At 35.3% G+C, this 27,395-nt stretch overlaps 1 protein-coding gene across 4 annotated transcripts in view; it reads right to left on the bottom strand.

The window, feature by feature from the left end:
- The window catches only part of yps (ypsilon schachtel), a 44,601-nt gene that overhangs the window by 4,881 nt on the left and 12,325 nt on the right, over window positions 1-27,395 (bottom strand). The window contains exons 3-9 of one of the 4 annotated variants that reach the window (XM_069844318.1): window positions 17,688-17,721; window positions 15,800-16,046; window positions 12,235-12,395; window positions 9,286-9,432; window positions 9,051-9,197; window positions 6,877-6,909; window positions 6,562-6,594 (exon numbers count right to left, since the gene is read on the bottom strand). In XM_069844318.1, coding sequence (XP_069700419.1) covers window positions 6,562-6,594; window positions 6,877-6,909; window positions 9,051-9,197; window positions 9,286-9,432; window positions 12,235-12,395; window positions 15,800-16,046; window positions 17,688-17,721 — 802 coding nt within the window. The remainder of the gene's footprint in view (window positions 1-6,561; window positions 6,595-6,876; window positions 6,910-9,050; window positions 9,198-9,285; window positions 9,433-12,234; window positions 12,396-15,799; window positions 16,047-17,687; window positions 17,722-27,395) is intronic. The other 3 variants (XM_069844319.1, XM_069844320.1, XM_069844321.1) reach the window with 3 other exon arrangements.

The raw sequence follows: 27,395 nt of genomic DNA, 5'->3' as shown, positions 1-27,395 counted from the left end.
GACAACACAAACATGAGAAATGTTTATTTTCAACAGGATGGTGCCACAGTGCATATTGCAAGTGCATCCATGGAAGTTGTGAAAAACATGTTCCCTGGGCATCTCATTTCATGTTTCGGTGACTTTCCGTGGCCCCCAAGATCACTGGACCTATCCACTTGTGACTATTTCCTGTGGGGGTACTTGAAAGAACGTGTTTATGTCCACAAACCCCGTACATTAATGGAATTGAAAGATTCCATTACAGAAGAGAGATGTTTGATTGACAGACATCTGTTGGCCTGAGTTACGAATGTTTTCTGGCAAAGACTTGAAACCTGCATTCAAGAGGATGGCCAACACATGAGTGACATAATTTTTCATATCTGACTATGTATCAAATGGTAGATGATGTTCTTCGTTTTGCAAAAAAAAAAAAGTAAAATGGCTTTGTTTTGTAAATCAACTGAGTACTGTTCATTTGAAAAACATCCGTTTCCCATGGGTCTCTCTATACATACAAAAAATTACGTCAACTTAATTCTTGGACACGCTATTATAAAAAAGCACTTCATTGTTTTCACCATTTAAATTTAATTCAATTTCACATTTTTTACTCAAATGATTCCCATCTCGTCTTTTGTTCCCGATTTTAACACAATTCAATTTCACGAATAAAATTATTTCGACGTGTTTTAGGACTATTTGAACACACATAACAAATGAAGATATCCAGCAACCATTTTGCCCATATAGCAATGAAGTCTGTCCAGAAAATATCCAGCCATTTTGAATGTTTTCAGAATGGTCACACACAGCCTTGATAACTTGACAGCCAGTCTGGGGGATCCTACTACACATGCATACAGTCACTCTCCAATAGAGCTACTTGGTAGAGTGTGAGATGACACTGAGTGAACTTGTGTACTGTGACCATTCATAATAACTGTGAATTTGCACAAAGTTTCGCTTTCAACCAGGGACATTTGTCTATGGAAACTATTGCAATGATTAAAAGAGATTTTAAGGGTAATTCAATGAGTGAAGCACAGACAAAACTGTGGTACTTATGTTTCAAAGATAAGTGAAAATTCATTGAAAACAATCCATGTTCTCAAAATGAACAAAGAGAAAATTCGAAAATGTTGAATACATGCAGGCTGCAAATAACAAATCAGCCACTGACAATGTGAGAATAGGAAACAGATTCAATGAACTACTGAGTCAGAGATTGTGACAAGAGCAGAAGATATTTCGTACTGAAATTGTGTAGGACTCTGTAGCAAAGCTAAGCTAAGCTAATGAAAATTGGTAATCAGTAAATCTTACCTTATTTTTTTACAGACGAGTTCAAGTCACCTAATTTTCCTCTTGGCAAAAATATTAAGGACACATTATCTGAAAATGTCACTCCTTGAAAGGTCACATAGCAGTGCCTTTTCTTAGATATGTTGCTCAGATTCCTTTGTCTAGATGTCATGGAGATCCTTAAAAATGTTTTCACCATCTTCAAGTGCACTATTTCTTTCACTCAATGCTGTGCTCATTAGGAAGGTTAGTATCAGTAATATGATCAAAGTTCACTATAAAATTTTTCCAGACCGTTGTCAGCAACAGATTTTCGAGTAAATGCTTTGTTTAGTCAAAATACACATTTGCAAATTCATCCTGTAATTGTTCACCATTAAAAACAGAATACATTTTTTTCAGAATATCCAACTCTTTTATGGGAATGATTTAAATGTTTTAAGTTGACTTTCATCAAGCAATTTTGCAAAATGAAAATTTTGAGTCTTGAAACTGAGATTCCATTTGTATCACTATGATGTCAGTTATTTTTAGTGTCATGAATGTCTGATCCTGGAAGGTCATCAGTACCTTAGCTGCAAAGATACTTTCTTCAAAGATATTTCAGATCCAAAGGAGCAAGTTTTATTTCACGATTACAAACAATGTTTGATGTACATTTTGCCTGCAGCACAATGAATAAACAGTCTGTAAAAGCAAAGATATTTTGGTACAGGCACTACAGAAATAAAAATGTTGGTTCTTCAAATATTCAGCTCAAATTCTGAGCACTGTTGATGGAATCCCCCAGTCAGCATCATTAATGACAATGTGTAAGAGCTCTCTTTAGTTTCTTTAGTTACAGTTTTTGTATTCATTTTAGCACCACGCAATAAGATTAAATAAATCCAGTCTATGTGCATTGCAGTGAATAAACATGGCATACAGACACTTGTCTGATTATGGTTTGGACACCACTATGAGAACCAGGCATTACTAAAGCTCCATTGTTAAGTTTGACAGACAATCTAGACCTTGGGCTGTTTTGTCTTTTGAAACGTAAAAATAATCTTTCTTGAACAGTATCAATGACACAGCAACAGAAAGTAATGCTTATTTGTGACTGACACACCTACCATTTCATCTGCTTGAACAAACACGAATTTACAGGAATTTCATTCTTTCTGTAGAATGTTCATTCACAGCTGAAGTTACACATTTAATTAGCTCATTCTGAATGCCACTCGATGTTCCTTTACCACCAGAAGTGGATCCTTATGAACCACTGTTCTTGAGCGAGATGTTCCAATATTTCAATATAGTTTACCTTGATTTATCGACTCGTCATTGTCACCATACTTGCGGGAACATTGTTTTCTTAAATAACAAATTATTTTAATGAATCTTCTGTGCAGCTTACTATTTCATTATGTTTTCGAGTTGAAAGAAGAGCAGTTTGATAATATATGCTCTATTCAGCATCTTTCTAGGAGGTGATACCACTCCCAGTTAAATTACTGTATATTTTGTTATCTCTTACACTCACTGAAAGCCACCACTAAGTCTGAAACTTGCGTGCCTTAAAAGCAATATTTTGCATAATTTTGAGTTAAGGAGTAGGTGTTTTATCCTTCATCATATATCTTTCTTCATATGACAATACAAAAAATCTTTTTTCAAATACACCACCCAATCACATTGCACTGATTTATTATGGTATAATACCATCTCACATCACCATGCAAAAAGAGAAACTACACTACAAACAATTAAAATTTTAGCTTGACTATCAAGCTACAGTGAATACATTCTACTTAAAATATCCAGTGTGTATCATGTGCTATCCCTCTGATAAACGTGATGCAGGCTAGTAAATGCAAATCTCTCCTATGTTTCTAGAAACCACAGTAGAAAGAGACAGAGAAAAAGTCCAGGTTCTGTATCGTATTACAGAAACAACAGTCGAGAATGCTCGACATTGCAGACAGTAGCGGGCTAGGAGAGAATTCTGCTCCCTAAGGACAGTAAAATAGAGAAACGTAAAAGCTGTCATCTTCTGTGTATAGAAAATACTTTATAGGTATTCTCAGGGACTATCCCACACTATAGCATTGTGATCTAAGGCATAATGCCTAGGACTCGTGTTATGGAATGCACGCTGGTTCGAGTCCTCATGGAAGAAGAAATTCTCTCATGAAATTTTGGACAGTGTATGGGACTGGTGCTCATCCAGCATAGTGATGCACTTGTGGATCTATGATAGGTAGCAACATACGATTATGAAAGCCAGCTTTAATGGATCATCATCCACTTCTGCTTCAGCATGCAGACATGGGTCAGCTGCCAACTGGTCAGTCTGGGCCCTTAAAGACCATCAGTGCCACAGATTATTATTATTATTATTATTATTATTATTATTATTATTACCATCATTATTACTATTCTCAGGGACCTAGGTTACCCTTCAACTTTACTACTTGCTTGAAACTATGAAAGAGTATGATGAAAGAGTAATGGAACGGAGAAAAATTCTCTCCAGCGCCGGGATTTGAACCCAGGTTTTCAGCTCTACATGCTGATGCTTTATCCACTAAGCCACACCAGATACCCACCCCGGCGTCGGACAGAATCGTCTCAGATTAAGTTCCAACTCTTGGGTTCCCTCTAGTGGCTGTCCTCTGCACTATGTCATAGATGTCTATGAACGTAGGACTGAAGTCCACACATGTGCTGAGGTGCACTCGTTATGAGTGACTAGTTGGCTGGGATCCGACGGAATGAGCGCCGTCTTAAATCACGAAGTGATTTAAGCATATCACATATATATATATATATATATATATATATATATATATATATATATATATATATATATATATATTGCTTGGAACTGCTAACAATGACCAAAATTTTTCACAAAATGGTCATTACCAGAGATAAAAGTCAGAGCACACTTGTGGTCTTTCAAATCATCGAAGTGTCGCCCACAGAAATTATCCCTCAAAATCAAACAATAAATAAAAGTTAATACATCGAAGATCTTTTTCTAGCTGAGAGATGCAGTAAGACGAAAACTACCGCAACTGTAAACAAATAGTGACTGACAGTTTATCACGACAATTAATCTACCCATTTGTAATGTCCTGTGAAGGGTCTTTTTGGCAAAAATCACATCACCAAGGTCTGCCCGCATCTATACAGCTCACATTTGGCTCACAGTAGCTCCTTTTTCCAAAGCTAAAATCGTGATTGAAATTGAGGAAATTACTGTGAACGAGATTTAAGGAGAATGCAACAGGATAGTTGAAGGTGATCCCAAAACAGAACTTCGCAAACTTTTAAGAAGTGGGACAATGAGACTAGTGTGTGAGGTTTCAGGGAAAATACTATGAAGGAGAATTAATATTAAGCGGCTGGATACTTTCTGGACAGACTGTATATACGTAGTTATGCAGAGAACAAATTTGAGAGCAATGAATTTTCAACACAGAGTGGGATAGGATGAAGGAAATAAAACTGAAGGTCTCACTTAAAATAATGTTATAAGAAAACAATCATATCAGCATTATGCATATGCAGATGATTCTACTAGCTAATTCCTGCTAGTAACTAGCCTCAATATCTAAAGTAGAATAATGTGAAATTTCGTAATACCTATCTATAATAAATTATAGTAAAATTAACTGCACTTTTAGTGCAAGCACCTTACAATAAGTGAACACACGATATATAAAACCTTCCCAGTTTGACTGTCCTTCATTTAAGATTGGACATCTCTTCTCTTACTTATTTCTCTGTTCTCGAAGAATTCTGTTCCATGCATCACACTATACTCGTTTCAATATTTTAAGGGAAAAATTATTGCTTATTTTGTTTATTTCATATAGTTCTTAAATTAAATTATTGAACTGGGCAGGGATGTGTAATTTATAAGTACATAGAATGCCACTCAAAAGTTACTTCTAATTTTAAAGAGCTGTAAATATTACATTTTAGACAGGGGAGAGAGAAGCATCACTGTGTTAGGCTAACAACAGGATTTTTCATTTATTACTTTTAGCATTTCCATGTTACCACTTTATTTATTAAAACTTTAACGAATTAGTAGTGTTAGTCAAATGTCCAGGCATCTTCAAATGAGTTACAGCAAAGTTTGGAGAAAACATCTTAGTCTGTATCCATATAAACTAAAAAGAATGTTCACACTGAAAGGGACAAGCAGGAGATAGATAATTTTGCCTTTTTTGTGCCAACAAATTTAACTTAATCATTGGCTGGACGAAGTTTTCTGTAGAGATTCAGCATACTTCTTTCTTAATAGTGAAATTAACACAAGTAACTGCAGAATTTGATATGAAGATGACCCCCAGGTTTTAATTCAACAAGGTCTTCATGATCTGAAAATCACTGCATGGTATGGCTTCACTTTCCAATTCAACTACGATTCATATTTCTTCGAAGAAAACAATGAAATAATAGAAACAGACACAGTAAATGGGGAGCACAACTGCAGTATGCTGGAGAACTTCATTCCCACTAAACCGAAGAATCATGAACTGGAAAATATAATCTTCATACAAGATGGCATGCTGCCCCACATCTACACTCCTGCAAAACAACTGAAGGAGTGAGAATGATATATTCTTAAGTCACACAGATTAAATTTTACAGGAGAATGTACCGAAGATTTAGTCCAATGCTATTAGGTGCGATATCATAATTCCTTCAGCATATACTTATGTCATTTGTTGAATAATTTTTGGAATATTTTATTGGTAGCTTCCTCATATGTATAAAAAATGAATTTGCACAAAAAAATTGTTAAAAGTGTGGCTTTGGACTATCTCATTCTCATCCTTTCAATTACATGGATCTTTAGTGATATCGTCTTCAGTAGACACCTTCCCACAATATGGCCTCCACGATCCCCAGATCTCAATCTGGCAGACTTCTGATGCCTCAAGAAAATAGTGTTTGTGGCACATCCAACAACTGAAAAATCTATCTTTCAAGAAACCGGAAATATCTGTAAAATACTATGCATGGTGTTGTAGAAAGTATGGTTTTTATTTTGTCAAAGAGAACAGCAAATATATTTCCAATATTTTGTAAAACCCAACAGTGATTTTTTTCTGCCTCAAATATTATAATATATTTAACGCTTTGAAGTAACTTTTGAATGAACTTATATTAAAAATATCATGAAAAATGAACCATCTTAAGGCTGTTTCATTTCATACCAAGACCATATACAAGCTATCAAACTCACAACATATCATGCCCTATGGTACTCACTTGAGACTCTGGTGACCCTTCAGTTGGTTCAGACTGAAAGAAAGAAAAAAAAAGACATGCTTCACATTACAACCATGCACCAATGACATCTTGTGGCACAGTTTGGATCGAATCTCTATTTCCATAAGCAAGGAAACATATTTAAGACAAGAAGAAATAAAAGAGATGTAATTCCGATGAATTCATTTGTAAGTCAAACTGAAAGTTAAATTATGTTTCAGAAGATTATAAAGGTTCCAGACTGCACAACAAGCTTCTACAACACACTGGCAATACTGTGCACAACATATAAAGCAATTCATTTCTTGCACTTGCCTTGCCATCCCAATCTCCACCATCTGACTCGTTCTGTGAAACCAAATATTTCCAAATGAAATTACGTTCCCACCCCTATGTCATAAATAGTTCACAAATTCATCCACTTCCATATATACTCTTGTAATTTTATTTTTCAATACATTTGTGGGTGTGCACACATGTGCGTGTGTTAATATTGTTACTCCACTCTTATTCAGAATCACAATTTGTATTTGTAGACCAAAATATCTCACAATATTCAAACTTGTTCCTTCCTTCCAAAATAAGCATCTCACAACATTACTTTGCTTCTACCCTTTCTTCAATCTTTTCCATTCTTTGTAACTTCTTTCTTTCTTCCTATTCTTTCCACATCAGGAACAGAAATCAGCATAAAAGTTTTGAATTTTTTCTTAATTAAGTGTTAACTTAGTGACAACTCTATGTCTTTATTTGCATGATATGGGAATGAAGTTATGATTCTTACTTTATGAAGTAATCAAATTAAAAATACTGATATGTTCTGACGGTGGACAAAGTTATTTGTTATTGGTTTGTTACAAAAATTACTTCAAATCTTCAATGTCATTTGAAAGATTTATCTCCAATTAAAAGAATACTTTTGGAAATGAATGGTATATTGTAACTGATATTGACATCCAGCATTTGATTTCAGTACGTCCTGGGATCCTGTCTGCACGGCGAAGCTCTGTGAAATGCTAGACACCACCAAGTACGATCAATTATAGCCACTGCCCTTAAAGATGCCGATTAAAACACCTTTGAAGAAGTACATGGTCTCTCCATCACTGGCAGTACACGGCGCATAGATATAATAGCTTTGAAGGAATCTATAAGATCTGGATACATAATTGATCCCACTGTGCATTTCGAAACGGATGAGGAACAGCCAGCAGAAGTGGATATGAAAAAAAGAATATCTACAATCCTACCATTCCCTATTACCTCAAAAAATACCAGCTAAAAGAGCTTGAAGTAACTGGACTTCTGGTTGGAGCAAGAGGTACCGCTACTCTCTTCATGAAAGATGTGTTTAAGAGGCTTGGAATACCTACGTCTATTATTCAGATTGTAACCTTAGCTGCATTGAAAGGATCAATTGCTCTCCTGAAGAATCACCTATATTCGAAATCAAACTAAGTTCAGTAGCATTCTTTACTTTTTTGTAACACTTACCTTTCTAAAAATAGGTATATTTCCACTAATCTCAAAAAAAAAAAAAAAAAAAAAAAAAAAATTATTTGCAGCTATGTACTTGTAAGAATTTCATTGTTAAAACAAAATTAATGGTTTTTCATGAACTTTTAAAAATTTCTATGGTTAAGTACTCTTTGTCCCTTGTGGCAGCTCACAAATGGTGAGAAGATATATAAATTTAAAAAAGGCTCTAAGTTATATCAATAAAATTTTGTACATATATGCTAGAATAAGAGTTACACAAAAGATAACTTACGAAGAGGGGAAAAGAAAAGAAAATGTATGTTGAAAAATATAGCTTTTACAAAATTTTGTAAATTACTGTATTTTACAACAAAACATATTGCCTTTACTCTTACTAGCATCACCAGTAGATTTCAAAGTCCAGCTACATTGAACAGTGAGGGGGGAGGGGGGGAGGAATGTCACAATGGAAGTCCAGTGTTCCAGACACCAGATTATTTTATGTAAAAACAATGACATTGGTTTAATCCCTAATACATTATTTCCAACAAACTTATTGCACTCTTTTTTATGTACATTTCCATGTACCTGCAACAGAACATGCCACATCTCACTTGATCATTTTTTTCTACTCCATAATCATCTGTATGCTGTTCAAACTTAAGATATACATCAAAACAAAATTTCTGTGCTTGGTTTCCCACATAACATTCACGCCATCCACGTTATCATTGAAACAGGCGATTTAAGCATACACTGGGTCTCAACTAGAAAAACAGGTGTTCAAATGCAAGCATTATTTTGGAAGTGGAGGGCAAATTTCAGTCATGAAAATACTAAACTGTATTAAATTTCAAGAATCTTTAACAAGGTGAACATACACACATGTCCACACACCCTTCATTTAATGATACATTAACAGTATCATTACCATTCAAATCTATAATTTCATGAGATAAGAAAAGATACTCTCCTCCATCACAAATGTTAGGTAAAAAATTCTAACGTACCTTGCCTTTACCCTCTCCCTCGCTTTGACTGTTACGTGGTGGTCCACGAGACTGGCGAGGTAAACGGCGACGGTAACGGGGGCGTGGGGGCCTTCCTCCTTGGGGGCCATCACCTCTTGGTTCACGGCCCTCACCCTCACTCACGTTCTGCAGAACAAGTGAATAAGCCTAGTGGGTCCACCACACACACACTATTCTACAATGAAAGCAGACAAATGAGACTCCCACCACTCACCTGCCCATCCTGACTGCGAGGTCGCCTGGGAGGGCCACGACCACCCCTGAAGTTGCGACGGAAGAACCGTCGAGGAGGTCCTCCACGTCCTCGACCCCCACCACGACCTTCTCCACCTTCAAATTCCCCACCTTCTTTCAACTCACTCTATCAGAACAAGAAAATTCATATTTCAGTCACTAATACAAGTAAAACATGACTTACTAATATTTAAGCTATCAAATTCAACATTAATCAAAGTAGTATATTAAATCAGTATAACATTGCAGTTTTTTTTTTTTTAGATAAAGTCAATTTTCATAAAATTACAATTCTTACTACTACAGTTTAAGAGAAAGCATTATACATACAGAGACAGATAGATCTCATGGCTAAAACTATCTTCTCAAAACAGAAATTTTAACATGCTCGTGTCGAAACTTTTTCAAACCGCAACCATAGTTCTTCGATCTGCACATCAGATAAATTTAAGCTTCAATTTCACACTCTTACTGTCAATTTGGGGAGCTTGTTTTTATTTGTCTGCTGTGTAGATAGATCTATATGCGCAGGAGGAAAAGGCAGATTTGATGACTATCTCAAAACGAAATACGATTTCCTCAGTATATAACTTATAACAGATGTAGATATAATGCAGACTCATGAAGGAATTACACTTAACACTAGTGAGCTGCATGAAATTCAGAATGAAGACAAAACAAGATGGAAAAAAATACGTTAATTACAGGTTACTTCACAGGAGAAACTGTATTCTAAAACTTTCAATGATTTGAAAGTCTGCCAATAACCCATTTTGGAAACTATACGAGGGAGAGTCAATAAGTAACCTTAATAATTGAATATTTACAATACGACTACAAATACTTCATCACTTTTCAACATAGTCCCTACTATGTTCAATGCAAGTCTTCCTGAGAGATATATATATATATTAAAATACGACCAGCCTCATGGTCTAGTAGTCAGAGCTTCTGGCTATAGTTTATGAGGTCCCGGGTTCGATTCCCGGTTAGAATTTTCCCTTAAAGGGGATTATTCCTGTGTTCGTTCATGGTCTGGAATTTAGGTTAAGTTTAGATTTAAGACCTCTCCTGGCACCACATTATCATAATCATCCTATCACATCATCGGGGTAATGTAACTCCGCCTTCCAGGCACCCCAACATCAGAAGTGGGTTACAATTAAGCCAAGGCCAGGAGAGAAGACCAGAAATGTCGAAAAGACAACCTGGTGACATTGGATTTAAAAAATATATATATATATATTTTTAGTGGGTTATTTAACGATGCTATATCAACTACTAGGTTATTTAGCGTCGATGAGATTGGTGATAGCGAGATGATATTTGGCGAGATGAGGCCGAGGAATCGCCATAGATTACCGTGCATTCGCATTACAGTTGGGGAAAACCTCGGAAAAAACCCAACCAGGTAATCAGTCCAAGCGGGGATCGAACCCACGCCCGAACGCAACTTCAGACCAGCAGGCAAGCGCCTTAACCCACTGAGCCACGCCGGTGGCTGAAAAAAAAAAAAAAAAATATATATATATACACACACACACACACACACACACACACACACACACACACACACAGTATGTGTAGTACTACTATGCGAGTTTGATTTTTTTTATTTATTTATTAAGGTTACTTTTTGACTCAGCCTCGTACTACAAATATAAATGACTTGCAGCCAGATATCACCAGTCTAAGTTGCATAACATACTCCCACCAAAATCTTATATTATATTTCTTTTTAAGAACTTCCACCCAGTTATTGTCCCCCTTCCCTCATCTTTTAAAGCAGAATACTTAGAAGTGTATACTATTGCTTGGCAGTTGTGCATCAGGAAAAGTCATTGGCACTGTAATAACACTAATAACAATGTAAGTGAAAGAAAGTTTATGACGTACATTTTTGTATTAAAAGACACATTTATTCATTCTGTCAATGCTACCTCAACGCCTACCTTCTACCTTCCATTAAGTCCCAACATTACATAGCTCAATTTTTCTGGTGTTAAAGAGAGAGCTGCTGCTTTTTTTTTACTGTAAAAATATAAAATATTCAGCTGAATCAATAAAAAGCTGACATAGGACTTACCATACAGAGTGATTCACGAGGATTTACCATCACTTACGGAGCTTATTTCCAAAGACATTCTGAGAAAAAAATGTCATATACACACAAATGTCCTAATATCAATATTTTCAGTTACACTAATTTCAAGTTGTTTGTAAAATACCATTATTCTTTATTTTAAGGGTAAAAGAATATTATAAAGGATGAACTATTCAGGAGTATCATTTCTTTAATTAGCTAGTATTGTGAAATTAAAAATGTGTTTTGAATTCCATAGTTACTTTGTACAGAATTTTTTTTCGATTTTTAACTTCAAAATTACGTTTTTCTTACGCGTTTATCACAACAATTGTTACAAATCATGCAACTCTCGTAAATTCTTCAAGAATGTATGTTAGAATACACAATTAAACTGTAAAGAATCAAGTTTCTAAAGTTGCACAATTAGCAAAAATTGTGATAAGTGTGTAATAACAATGTAATTTTCAGTTAAAAAATGAAAAATCTATACAAAGCAATTAACAACACATTTTTAGCTTCAGAACTCTAGCCAATTAAAGAAATAATACTTCTGAATAGTTCATTCTGTATATTTAATATTCTTTCACCCTTAAAACTAAAGTAAAAGGATATTTTACTAACAATTTCAGTTTACTGTAACTCTGAAAATACTGAGATTAGTATACATGTTTATATGACTTTTTTGCTCAGAAAGTCTTCGGAAATAAGCTCCATAAGTGGTGGTAAATCCTCGTGAATCACCTGTATATCTTGAGAATGTAAAGAATAACAAAATAAACCTTTCAAATACGAAGCTACAACTTATTCTGAGACCATTTCTCAATGAGAGGCAGCGGCACTTACCCCATCCTGGGCTTGGGAGTCGCGATTAGCAGGTGGACGGCGCGGTCGTGTATTGTAATAGTTGTTGGGTTCGAAGCGACGACGTGGTCTGTAACGTCGAGGCTGACCCCCATCACGGGCCTCTGATCCTTCATCACCTTTACCTTCACCGCTCTCATACCCTGTAATAAGAGAACACACAGATACTTGAACATAAAAATAATAACGAAAAGACCCAGTGCCACTCAGTCAAAACATTTCAAACTGCAATCTCTGTAAAAGAATAAGAGAACATCTACACTGCATTGTGTGAAAAGAATTCTCACTTCACTACATGGAATATTCAAGATGGTATGAAAAAATCTTATCTTCAGAGACTTACTGTTTTCAAATATCAGGATTTGTATCTACAGTACAGCCGGTCGTTCTCCGGCCCTGACGTTTCTCGTGACCGAGGGAGACAGTGTTGCCGATACGTATAGACAGAATGAAAACTGTCATGCGCTAGCCGGCCGATTTTGTGGTGCAGAATAAAAACTAATTCGAACGCGTAGGCTTGCCTATAAATCATTTTACATATAACTTAGATCATATCCTTCGTTAATGTACACAGCTAGCGTAGATCACAAAAAAAAAAAAAAAAAAAAAAAAAACTAATGCGAACGTGTATGTAAATCATTTTACAGTTTTACACAAACGTAGATCGCATCTTTCGTTAATGTACACAGCTAAATAATTATAACAGAATAAAAACTAATGCGAACGCGTATGTAAATCATTTTACAATTTTACACAAACGTAGATCGCATCTTTCGTTAATGTACACAGCTAAATAATTATAACAGAATAAAAACTAATGCGAACGCGTATGTAAATCATTTTACAGTTTTACACAAACGTAGATCGCATCTTTCGTTAATGTACACAGCTAAATAATTATAACAGAATAAAAACTAATGCGAACGCGTATGTAAATCATTTTACAATTTTACACAAACGTAGATCGCATCTTTCGTTAATGTACACAGCTAAATAATTATAACAGAATAAAAACTAATGCGAACGCGTATGTAAATCATTTTACAGTTTTACACAAACGTAGATCGCATCTTTCGTTAATGTACACAGCTAAATAATTATAACAGAATAAAAACTAATGGGAACACATATGTAAATTATACATAGGCCTACAGTATATTACCACAGACTATGGGAATATGTTTATAATGAAAGCATATCAAATGAAATAGACTCTACTTTCCTTAGAATCTATTAATACTCAAGTAGAAAGACGCCACACTTTTAACTGTTATTTTTCCCACCTTCAAAGCGTCAAAAACTCTATCTACCACTTTCGTAACAGGGAGAAGAGGTTCTCCATTGTCTCGCTCCTTCTCAAAATATTCACGCAGTCTGTATATAAATTCATGACTTCAGCTCTTAAAAGAGCCGATTTTTTCCTTCTTTGATTCTGACGACCACGGGTCATATTACTATATCAATAATGTTTACAGGCACCGTAAATCGCTCAAGGACTAAACAACACAACTACTTCGCCTGTACTACAACACAAAGAACTAACGACTCGTTCGCCACGTGCTTCGCATAAAAAAAGAAGTGGCAACATTGCGCTAAATACATCAGACGCTCATAGCTGGTTGGTTCTAGCAGACAACTTTAATCTCTAGCGCCCGCCTCTCTCCCAGCATTGCAAACAGCGATTGAATTAATCTTCGCATATCAGAACCCAAGTCTTGTAACAGCAAATTACAATAGAATTAAAAACATTACTTTAAACCGAACCAGAGTGTTTTAAGGTTAAAATTTAGCAGAATAGTTTCATTCACAGTGGAATTTCGAGGTTCTTTTCACAACTTCAAAATGCCACAGGTTGGCAATGCTGGTCACTATCTTTCTCTCTCGTTCTCTCTTCTCTTTCCAAGCGAAATGTCAGAGTCGGAGACTGGCCGGCTGTAGTTTAGACACAGGGAAGATATTCCATCATGTAGTACGTGGTTTGGTGTGTCCTTGTAATGCATAAAGATGAAATGTTAGACGAAAAAGCAAATGGTATTTTATGTTCTGCTAACACAGTCGCTATGCTTTGACACAAAGCACCACCTTAAAACAAACCATTCTTCAGCAGGCTTTAAAACTGATACCACTCCACACCATAACCAGAGATGTTACAAAGCAAATATTCCCCAGGCTTCCCTCCATAATCGGGTGACTGAAGACAAAATAGTGACTCGTCCATGAACAGTATTATCAACTATTAGTACACAGTCAACATTCGGTATTGCTGCATAAACTGTAAATTGTGCTACTGGTGCTGAGGAACATGGAAGGGGAGCTGTAGAACAATTTGAAGTATTCCTACAATTCTCTCTCTCTCTCACAGTGACTTTTTTACAAGGTACCTCGAAACTTCTGGCTTTGACTGCAAGTTATAACGAAAAGTAGATATAATTCAAAATATAATTTTCCGAAACTCTACAGTCTGCGAACATACTACTAAGCTCATTTTATTGCATTCCCACCTTATGCAAGGAATAATAAAAGAGTCAAGCCAATTTCGACTTCATTGCTATTTTGTGATTGTGTTTTTCATTAACACCCATTTTTGCAATGATAAATTCAACTAATTCTGCATATACTAATTTCTCCAAACTTAGGAATCATCAGCTCACTTATCTTCCCATCTTAAGCAAGAAACATTAAAAAAATTGTAGTTGATTTTGAGTTGTCATTTTCTTATTTTAACCAAAAGATCTTTCATCTTTTATCATACTTCATAAACACCATTCTCGGAAAAATTGATTTGCAGATACTGAATATCAAAAACCATCTACAGCATCAGGTCTTTCCTCGAAATGAAAGGCGGTCAGAGATAGTACAATCCACTTAACTTCTTCTCCTAGTGTCATCTTGAAAGCTTGGAGGTAGTCACAATCGCCTTCATGCTTGTAAAGGGAATACCTTTACCTCATATAAAAACTTATTCCTTTTAACATTCCATAAGTCAACTTATACTGACCACAAAATTACTGCCTTTGCTTGTACTCTGCAAGCTGTACTCTATTATAAAAGGAATAGTATTACTGTCTCAAATCAGTCCATATATGTTATCCCAAATTAAAAATTTTTATTATATATAAATTAATTATGTTTTGTCTACACGACATATTTTAGGTATATAAAATTTAATTCAAATACAACATTTTCTGACTTGTACTGTAAACAGATCACAAGCTTCAAGAAACAAGCAACAAATTTATAGAAGATGAAGATAGATTCAAATGTTTAAGTGTCAAGTGACAGAAACATTCAATCTCAGAAAATAAATCCAGTAGTAATGAACAGATCTTAAGAAGCTCACGTGTGAACAGAGAGGAAAGCCAATAAAATTGGCACATTAATTTTATTTACTTCAGAAGATGTATATCACCCATAAGGATTGTTAGTTTTATTTATATGTGTAATGAGGGATGGTGAAGATTAAACGAAGCCAGTATTAAAAAAACCTGCTATGAAGTTAATTACATACAATTTCTTAAGTGCTTGTGAACTAAATAAGTATACCAACCTTCTGCATCTTCACGAGGTCTGCGTGGTCGCATACCCCCACCACCACCTCGTCTAGGGTAAAACCACTGGCGGTAGCCTCGCCTCTTGTCTGCAGCATAGGGAGAACCTTTCACTGGCTCTCCATTAGGACCCGTTACGTTAGCAGCTTCATTCCCTTTCTCACCCACTACCACATCAAATTCCACCACTTCCCCATCACCAACGCTGCGCACTGCCTTCTTGGGATTGTTCTTCACAATGGCTGACTGTAAACAAAATAAAAAAAAAAACTTCAGTTTTTTGAGATACCAAAACTCCTTTAAACAAACTGTCAAGTTCCGAAATTAGAAGCTAAATGTTATAACTGTAAGCTATATAATTATGTAATTTTTAGATTTTAGAAAGTCTACAATCAACCTGTCCCAAAATCCTTGCTTAAATATAACAGTAAGATAAATTTCCACAACTATCTTGTAAGAACAAATACCACAACAAATAAATCGAAGAGAATTAATTTTGTTTACGCTAACATGTATATGAAACGAATTTACCCTCTCAATAACATTTCAAGTGCACGTTTATATGCACAGGGTTGCCAGACATTCTGGATTTCCCAGAATTGTTCTCGATTTTAATAGTGTCTTGTGTCCTGGATTGAATTATATGTCCTTAAAAAAAAAAAAATGCCATGTCTATAAAATGGTTTTTCAAATTCCTTATTCAATAGAAAAATAGAAAAGATCAAACACTCAAGAAAAGGTCCAACGCAGGGCAGCAAAATACGTCAAAATGGGAAAGAGACAAGGCGAAGAAATAGTAAAAGACTTAGGGTGAGAATTTCTCAAATCAAGGTAACGAAAAACCAGACTGACTGCATTTCTTAAGGCACAAATGTGATACAAGGCATGGACCGACATCAATGCTAGATTAGTGCAACCATCATACTTAAGCAGGGCTGATCATATCAGGAAGTTTAAATGCAGTAAACAAATTACGGATGTGGCAAAATTTTTCTTTGTTAACTGCACAATAGTAGACTGGAACAGCTTACCTGCGGCAATCTTTCAGGGTAGTCCTCTCAAAATCAATACATTTAAGGAAAGGTTGAAAAGATACGACTGAAAATTTAATTGTAGGTGCAATGTAATTATCTAAGTTGTCATGGTGATAGTAGACATAGCATAGTTTTCATTTATAGTCCTAGTTTATTGCATTTATTTATTTATTTATAGTTAGAATTAAAATTACGTTGATTTAATTTTTTTATTGCCGTAATTATTGTAATTTTATTACTATTGTCAACTTCGCCTGGCACCTACTATTGGGCTGTACTGAAATAAAAACGATAATACTACAGTATGTATTAGGCATTATACTGTATATTTATTATTTACTCTCTTTGAAAGTTCATTTATTATTGTTAGGATTTAAACACTGTATAACCTATTTTTTTCTAGATAGATCAGGGTGTAACATAACACCTCTTATTGGGTTGTACTGAAATAAAATGATAATACTATAGTATGTATTAGGTACTGTATCTCTATTCTATACTTCTTTGGAAGTTGATTTATTATTGATTGAATTTAAACACTGTAGCTGAATTTTTTGTATAGATCAGGCTGTAATATGACATTATTTTTCCAGATTTTATCAATAATTCAAAGGAAATTTCATGATCTAGCAAAAATGTAACAAAATTAAAAGTTTAGGCATGTCCTATATAATTAGCTGAAATATATAAAACGAATAAAATCAGTTGTATTGTAAATTGAATTGATTCAAATATGTAATCACTTTAAGGTATGCATCACCTGTCCTGGATTCGTGATGAGAGGATCTGGCAACCCTGTATAAGCATTTCAATAGGACATTAGCCTGCCAACAAGAAACATTAATTTACTTACTTGGTGAACAAACACGTCATCTTTGGTGTCGTTTCTGAAAGAAAACAGAACATAGTTTACAATATTTGTAATATAACCACAATGATGTAAAGTACACCAACAGCAAAATGCATACTGAACTATTTTATAATATGATCATTCATAAACATTTTGTATAACAACCCGACATCAGATTTTTAGGCATTAAAAATTTTACTTTTAGGTGCCTAAAATAAGCTCAAAATTTAATAAATGAGGTTTTGTTTTAGTAAAACTAAGCATTTTAGGCACTTATAGATCAAGGCTTGAAATCTATTTCACTCAAATTAGGCTATACACTAAAATACACAAAACATGGCATAAAAAGGTATATTAAAAAAATGGAGACAAACAACTGTATATTATGTAAACATAGCTGCATAAATTGAATAGGCCTATACTGAAAAAATAATAATTCGTACACTTTTTAAGTTATTGAAATTCAATTCAATGCTCATTCTTTTTCATAATTATCTGCACAGTACATCACCAGATTTTTTTTCTAAATTCTCCAAAGTTAATCTTTGCCTTTTGTCAATAAGAAATATTTTGAAAGCAGAGAAACTTCTTTCTACTGAAACAGATGTGAGAGGAGCAAATTTTAAGTTAGCTACAGTAGAAACATCAATACCTACTGGAACAGTTACATTTTCTCCCAATATCATTCTTGATACTTTCTTCAACAATGAAAATTCCTACATTCTTATTTAGTATATTGTCCCACTTTTAACCCAAAGTAGCCTACAATATAATTATGTTCACCTGGGCATCCTTTACTATTGCTATTTGGCTACGTTCTAATTGTTCAATGCTTGCAGATATGAAAAGTGAGATGTTATGTAGGCAATATCTTTTTTCCACTGATGGGTCACACAATCATTCTTTCACTGCTTTCATGTACGCTGCTGTATTGGATTCAGGTAATTCTTCAATAATTGTGACCACTTCTTTAAAATATTTAGAATAATACACCACTGACTGAATCCATGATCCCTACGGTGTACAACAGGCTGAGGTGGGAGTGGAATATCTGAGCATTTCTCTCTGAATATTGAAATCCAGGATGAGGGTTTACAAAAACATTTTTTCATATTGGAAATGAACGAACTGACATGAGGCAATTCGTTCCTGATTGTTCCAGAAACCCTATGAACTAAATAGGTTACATGATGTTAGGATAAAAAGTTTTAAGAAGTGGAGCTGCAGCAACCATGTAACTTATGAGGCAGCATCAAGTCGTTCCTGCAAGTGACTCCTATGCAACATATTTTTCGATTTTCAGATTTTTGCTCTATTAAATAATTTAAATAGTGATGCAGCAAATAATAAAATCTTCTATATGTAATTATATTTCTTTCTTTCGAAAATGTAAGAATTCACAGTCTCCTATGTACCACTGCCATAGAATGAATGAATGTGTTTTTTCTTCCTACTGAAAAATTTTATATTCTGCACATAGAAGTTATTGTAGGAACGACTACGAATTTCAGTACAAAACAACAGAACTTTAGAGTCATCTATATTGCCAGAGTATAACGACTGTAGGCCTTTGTTTACAAAATAAGCAATGGTTAACTGAATTAAAATTCTAAATGTCGTATTGCCGTATTTCTATCACAAACTGCAATTACTTGGTTCAAACAACCAAAATCTCAATGACCCATAAATACTTTAACTATTGAAATTTAAAAGCTTAAATTGTAGCCGTCTTTAAAAGAATTTCACCTCAGCACAGCTCAGTCAATATATAAATATTACTTACTTACTGGCTTTTAAGGAACCCGGAGGTTCATTGCCGCCCTCACATAAGCCCGCCATTGGTCCCTTTCCTGAGCAAGATTAATCCAGTCTCTACCATCATATCCCACCTCCCTCAAATCCATTTTAATATTATCTTCCCACCTACGTCTCGGCCTCCCCAAAGGTCTTTTTCCCTCCGGCCTCCCAACTAACACTCTATATGCATTTCTGGATTCGCCCATACGTGCTACATGTCCTGCCCATCTCAAACGTCTGGATTTTATGTTCCTAATTATGTCAGATGAAGAATACAATGCGTGCAGCTCTGTGTTGTGTAACTTTCTCCATTCTCCTGTAACTTCATCCCTCTTAGCCCCAAATATTTTTCTAAAAATCTTATTCTCAAACACCCTTAATCTCTGTTCCTCTCTCAAAGTGAGAGTCCAAGTTTCACAACCATACAGAACAACCAGTAATATAACTGTTTTATAAATTCTAACTTTCAGATTTTTTGACAGAAGACTAAGTAGATGACAAAAGCTTCTCAACCGAATAATAACACGCATTTCCCACATTTATTCTGCATTTAATTAATTTCCTCCCGAGTGTCATTTATATTTGTTACTGTTGCTCCAAGATATTTGAATTTTTCCACCTCTTCAAAAGATAAATCTCCAATTTTTATAGTTCCATTTCGTACAATATTCTGGTCACGAGACATAATCATATACTTAGTCTTTTCGGGATTGACTTCCAACCCTATCGCTTTACTTGCTTCAACTAGAATTTCCGCGTTTTCCCTAATCGTTTGTGGATTTTCTCCTAGCATATTCACGTCATCCGCATAGACAAGAAGCTGATTTAACCCATTCAACTCCAAACCCTGTCTATTATCCTGAACTTTCCTAATGGCATATTCTACAGCGAAGTTAAAAAGTAAAGGTGATAGTGCATCTCCCTGCTTTAGCCTGCAGTGAATTGGAAAAGCATCAGATAGAAACTGGCCTATACGGAATCTGCTGTAAGTTTCACCAAGACACATTTTAATTAATCGAACTAGTTTCTTGGGAATACCAAATTCAATAAGAATATTATATAAAACTTCTCTCTTAACCGAATCATACGCATTTTTTAAATCTATGAATAACTGATGTACTGTACCCTTATAATCCCATTTTTTCTCCAATATCTGTCGAATACAAAAACTCTGATCAATAGTCGATCTATTACACCTAAAACCACACTGATGATCCCCAATAATTTCATCTACATATGGAGTTAATCTTCTCAAAAGGATATTCGACAAAATTTTGTACGACGTCAACAAAAGTGATATTCCTCGAAAGTTACTACAGTTAGTCTTGTCCCCCCTCTTAAAAATTGGTACGATTATGGACTCCTTCCATGGTTCTGTATAAATATTATAATATTAAAATATATTTCGACTATTGTTACGAATCTCGCAAAATATTATTTTTTCCATCAAAAGTGAATTGTAGAAATTCTGTTAGACATTGCCAGATCAGCACAGATGTTGCACCTTTATCTCTCAACATTAAGCTGCACAGGATGACGTCCTACCACTTAAAACTTCTCAACACAAACGAGAGGGAAAGAGAAACAGCTAACAGACATTCAAACTAACCGCTATACAGCATTGTTGTTGAAATTCTATTAGACGAAAATACCATGTTCCATCCATTGTTGCATTTCTCGGTAGTGTTAATCCATGTAAAACTGACCTTTAATATTGCTTACATGTATGTGCATGCGAGTAAATAGTGAAATAACGGAACTTTACATTGATTTAGCCATTTTAAGCCGAGTATTAACAAATTAGGCTCTAACAATCATTCCAGAGCATTTTAGGACACTATCAAACTCTCTGAAGCTTTCAATTTTCATGAAACGTAAATATTAGCCTAATCATTATTTTTTCTTTCTCCTAAAGGAACAAAATAGGCATTGGCCTAAAATCCTGTCTGATAACGTTCTGAGCGGCCATGACTAAATAGGCTCATGACTCATACTGCACAGTAGACATATTTTAATAATGAAATGAAAGACATATTTTAATAATGAAATGAACGTGAGTATAAAAAGTTTACATCTATTCAACTCTCTGCACTTATAATAATTATGAATGAAAATTTTCCACTATACTTGTTTCATTTGAAAGATGGGACATGCCAGTTAAACGGCCGAGCTTGGAACTACAGTGCCATGTTGCCAATATGGACTACCACGCTGCCAGCTGATGGAAGCTAGCAATTGTCGTTAAGATGGCTGACGTTAAAACATTCATTAACAACTGACGCGAAGGTAAGACAATACAAAAATCGACAGTGAATCAAAGACGAAACGTGCCAATGCTAACATTGTGTGCACAATAAATGTAGCTTATGTCGCCAAGGAGCTATTAAGCACTCGCCATGTGGGAACGGTAAGTTTGGTAACTCAACCGTTGTTACCATAGCAACAGGCCTACCGCGCTATGTAACATTCAGTTGTTTTTCCGATCGCAACGCTCCTGTCATGTCCCATCTGTCAAAAAAAAGTATAGTTATATATATATATATATATATATATATATATATATACTTGTTACACACACACACACACACACACACACACATATATATATATATATATATATATATATATATATACACATATACTTGTAGTGAATTCATTAATTTACATACAGATGAATAAATAAATATGGTGTAAATGTTTAATTTTAAAATATGAAAGACCATTACGTTGGATCTACCAAGTCATTCACGTATATTAGCACTATTGATGACAAAATGTTAAAAATAACGTCACCGATCCATTCCACTGCACATTAGGCATAAAAAAAAATATTTTGTGTGGGTGCGCGTTTCAACCTCCACCTGTTACAAAAAAAGTTTCACTATAATGCATCCAATATTACTCACACAATTTCTTAATAAAGGAGGTGTTATATTAGCCACTGTTAACATCTGTACAAGCAGCTATCAGCTGTATGTAACAATGCAAGCTTTCATTTGGAAATAATTGCAACTGTAATAACGTATTTCTTTGTCACCCGTAACTTAATTAAAAAGCCTTTGCAAGTTATCCAATGCCAAAATGTCTAACATTTATGTACGCACGAACACAGCATAGAGCTTGGCCAAGTTTTATTTCTGGCATATCCACGACACAGCTCTCTTCCGTTGAACTCTAATTTTTACGCAAGTCACAAAATTCTGCAATCTCCCACGAATTTAAGCTCTAATCAGAAGTAAATGATTTATGCGTTTCTCAGAAAGTGAAAAGCACCTATACCATAATGACAACTATGATTAATTGTTTGCAAATACAAGAAATTCAAAATGTTACAAAACTGCAACATCAAAGTTTCCATTGCAACATAACTTCTTACTTGCTCGCAATAAACACTTAATGAAAATACCACATTTGTAGATCCATAAACCAGGTAACAATAGCATTGTGATACCTCGCGAAAATATGATCGTAAACTCAACTTTGTAAAAATAACAATCACCCATCCTCTCTATCAATGCACTAAAAAAATATCCTTTTCCAAAACACACCATAACTGAGAAAACATAAAAAACTGACATTAAAACCCTCTATAAAAACATAGTTCCCAATATTGCTCTCAGTATATTTCCACTCTCGAGACTGCTATAGTTTTCATGAAGAATAAAAGAGGAAGGGGAGCACCACAGCAGTATTTCAAAACCATGTGCTGTAAGTAGCAAGTGTTTTCTGGTAAGTTTTTTTTTTTTGCAGAATTACTGCAAGTGTCATCACCTGTTTTGCTTAATTCTAATCTGTAAACAGCATTTAGATACAATAAAATATTGTATCACATGGCATAACATACACCGCAATTTGGAGATATTTCGTACTTTAAGAAAAGATTAAAAAATAGTCGATGCAAATATAAATTAAATAGTCATTTTAACCATTTTTGCCTGATTTGAAATATAAATAAACACTTATAGAAAATTTATAGTTTGAAAAAAGGTGTGTAAGCATGTGTAGGCAAAAGCACAGATATTTCCACTATCGAGAGGACTATCTAGAATCTATTTTTATCTACAAAATCTTACAGCTCTCTCTATCTTTTGCATGTAAGAATAGGAATAACTCATACACTAACCAACCATAGACCATACGTGTATAAAACTTCAACATGAACGAAAGCAAGGAAATTAAAACACGTGGCTTATCCAGAGTCTGCACTCTGCGACGTGTAACATCGCCTCACACGATACGTGTTATTTCTGTCTAGCTGTACCCTCCCTCCGTTCCTTTTTTGTGTGAACGGGACTTCAATTTATAATCTGCCGAGAGGGAGAGAGTAGTGCGCAAGTCATGTTTTGCCAAGGGTCATCGCTCCTTCTCCTGTGCGGCCAGTCACCGACTTGCGGCTTGTGCCTCAGCCAAACTTCCTTAGCTCTGAACATTACAGTCGACGAATGAAAGTTGCGTCTTTGGAATTCTATCTCACTTGCCCTTACTCGAAACGACCCAAAATATATATCTCTTACTTTTGACGTTCCACGGTGGGACACGAACTATTTTTTTCTACAAGACGGACTACAGTGTAACTGCGGACATATTGTTCTCAGACAATATTCCAGGAAGCGGGAAGAGAAATCCATAGCCGTTTGCCCAAACCCTGATCTCTTCATACCGTGCATTTTTTTCGTAAAGTACACACAGAACAGACATTCGTAAATTCACATACGAAAATTACGGGGTGCACATTTATTTTTAATCTCAAAGAACACGCTATATAGTCCACATTTCGATTGCCGAGTTAAATTTTGCGATAATTTTATATGCAAGTAAAGAATCAGTAATGATGTAATTTTTATTGTCAATCGGTACCAATGGTAATGGGACTATAAATACTATGTCTCAAACATTACAATCTAAAAACGAGTAGAATCAAATCCTACAACCAATCTTTTTTCCAAGAATTACCTGAATTGCTCCGTCCAAAAAGTAAACTGTAGGCATCGGTTGCTCAAGCACAATAAATTAAACTGAACGACTAGATTGGTTCAGAAACAAAGTAAACAAGCATGTAACTGTTACTTTATATTGTACTAATTTTCTCTCTCTAATTTTTATCCAATGTACTTGTTTACTGTATTTTATAACATAGATTTCTTTCTCCCAGCATTTTTTCCAATTATATTATATATTCGATCAACAATATATCGCGGCACCGAAGATGAGGTGGGGTCCCCCTTGGCGGATAAGCTGTCGCTTCACGAGCCGACCAATACGAGAGCCTAATGTACTTTAAAAGTTATGTACTCACCCATGTCTAGGGTGACCAGATTCACGTCACTAAAGGAGATGCTGGAATTGCCTGCCTTCGTTTCGTTTTCAACACATTTCTGGCATCTTCTTTTGGAATTACCCATTACTTTTCTTAGTTCCCTTGAGAGATTGAATTGATCTCTTGGCAAATGTTATCCTTAAGTTCGTTTAAAGTGTGTGGATTTGTTTTACACACTGTACGTCATCTTCGTTTCTTACCAAGAACATTCCCTGTTTCACGAAATGCGTTAACTAATCTATGAATCGTCCCACCACTTGAGACTCGGAACACCTGGAAAATTCTCTCAAATAATCTCCTGACACACGAGTGGATTCTGTACGGACATGCGAATCGTAAATAAACACCCGAAGTGGAATAGAATAATTAGACCTATTATTTGCCATTACTCTCACTTCACGCGTTGCACTCACTGCAAAACAGAACAAACGGCATTGCGAGACCTTGATTAAACCAGTTATCCCCGCAGACTGCTTCCCTCCCGCCCGCACAAACGCGGTGCTGTTGTCGGCTGAGATATATGGTTGACCCATAATACTGGATGAACAGTATAGAGCAGAACAGATGCCTCGCGCGGCCTTGGGTCCCCCACCTCCGCGCGCATAGCCGGCCTGCCAGCCGTGAAACCTGTTCTGCTCTATACTGTTCACCCATTGTGTATGTGTGTGTGAGATATTTTGTTAGTCCCATCATCATCACTATTATTATATATTTTCATTTTCAATAACATTTTGTAAACGACTTCAGCTTTGAATCATGAGTGAATTTAAGTTAACTTCAATTTTATTAACTTGGAGACAGGCCACAAAGGGAAACATTGAAGGAGGAGGGTTTGATCCGGTGCTGTGGATTGAATTCGGCGTAGCTCAGTGGTCAGAGCGCTTGGTACGTAGAACCAAGGACCCGGGTTCGAGCCCCGGCACCAGAGCGAATTTTTCTCCTCAAATATTAATTGTCAATATTACAGACATTATTCTGTAGGACAAATTAATAAATCTATAATATTCTTATAGCTGCAGGGCATATGTCTGTACAGATTACTGTGCACTTAACTGCGGAATCCTGGCCAAACAAGTCACTCAGCTGAGTGCACTCCTAATATAATGGCAGTTGACATTGGACATATACGTCAACATATATGCCTAACTTGGAGTCAGGCCACAAAGGGAAACATTGAAGGAGGAGGGTTCGATCCGGTGCTGTGGATTGAGTGGTCAGAGCACTTGGTACATAGAACCAAGGACTCAGGTTCGATCCCCAGCGCCGGAGCGAATTTTTCTCCTCAAATATTAATTAAGTTCAATTTGTTTATGTTCTTCAATAGGATGTTTCATGAGAAAGCTAACAATGATTCCAAACTACGGATACAATGTAAAATAATTCTCATTGAGGGCAATCTTTCATTTGTTCTTCTTGTCGCTTTTTTTTTTCAAATAAATTTTATTAATTGCTCTTACATAATGTGAACATTACACATAATCCATCACTCCTACAAAACACCCGACAGCTTAATAAACGCAAATTACGGATTTATATAAAATACAAAAATTTAAATAAAGAAGTCATATTTTACAATAATGTTAAAAATACAATGTATTCAATATACACATGCAACACATTCTCTCCTATAAACTTTCAAATTGTGGAAATTATTCTGCATCTGCAAAGATAGGATTAACAACGGGAAAGATAAGTGTGAAAGGAGAATTTTATCACCATATCTTAGCTTAGAGAACCATGTAAAACTGCAGTAAAAAAATATCGGTCTATAGGTATTAACGTCATATCTACTATTTACACTAGTAATATACCAAACATGTTTTGTGGTCCTCAAAGCAGAGAAATTTCTGGATGTCTCTGGATCCAAACCACAAGAGAATGTTAGTGGTACTGTCAATACTGTTCTCTCGTAAAAGTACTATCATAGAAATGGTTACAACAACTGGTAAGAAATTAAATGTCTATACAAATTAACAAAATATTATAGAATTCCGAAATACAGTGCGCATACTGTAACAATGACAGAACTAGTAATAGAAATTATCAGAGTTGGCGTTGGAAATATCTAATCTCGCACTAAAACTAGTAAAACACATTTTCCTGTATGTCAACAACATATTTAGTTGTCTTCCAAAATGTAGGTCGCAAATCGCTGGGGATTGAGATGTAGTCAACTTCAATAATTAGCCAAAATGTGCATTCAATAAATTTAGCATTCAATTTAGAAATATGACTGTCTGTGACACTATCCGGTGAAACATTTCACAATTACGGAAGCAGCTATACAGACACTGGCCCTTTATCAAAAGAAACTCTTCACTGCTTTTATATACTTTTTTCACTGACTATTCCAAACAAGGCATGTTGTGCTATGCTTTGTTCCTGTTAACTGAAGGATAAGTGGAAAAAAACAGGGAACGACACAAAACATCAAGTTATAATGAATATCTGCAATATTCATGATTTTTAACTACTGGATCATATTGTCACAAAAAGAATGAGCTATACGCTATAAAATCGCTAAATCGTCTTCTGCAAGGCAGAGTATCTTAAGCACTATTTTGCTAACTTTGCAGGAAACACGATTACTGTAGTTA

Source organism: Periplaneta americana, chromosome 13 (genome assembly GCF_040183065.1).
Source record: "Periplaneta americana isolate PAMFEO1 chromosome 13, P.americana_PAMFEO1_priV1, whole genome shotgun sequence".
NCBI classification, from domain to species: Eukaryota; Metazoa; Arthropoda; class Insecta; order Blattodea; family Blattidae; genus Periplaneta; species Periplaneta americana.
This window is presented reverse-complemented; position numbering and strand designations above follow the sequence as displayed.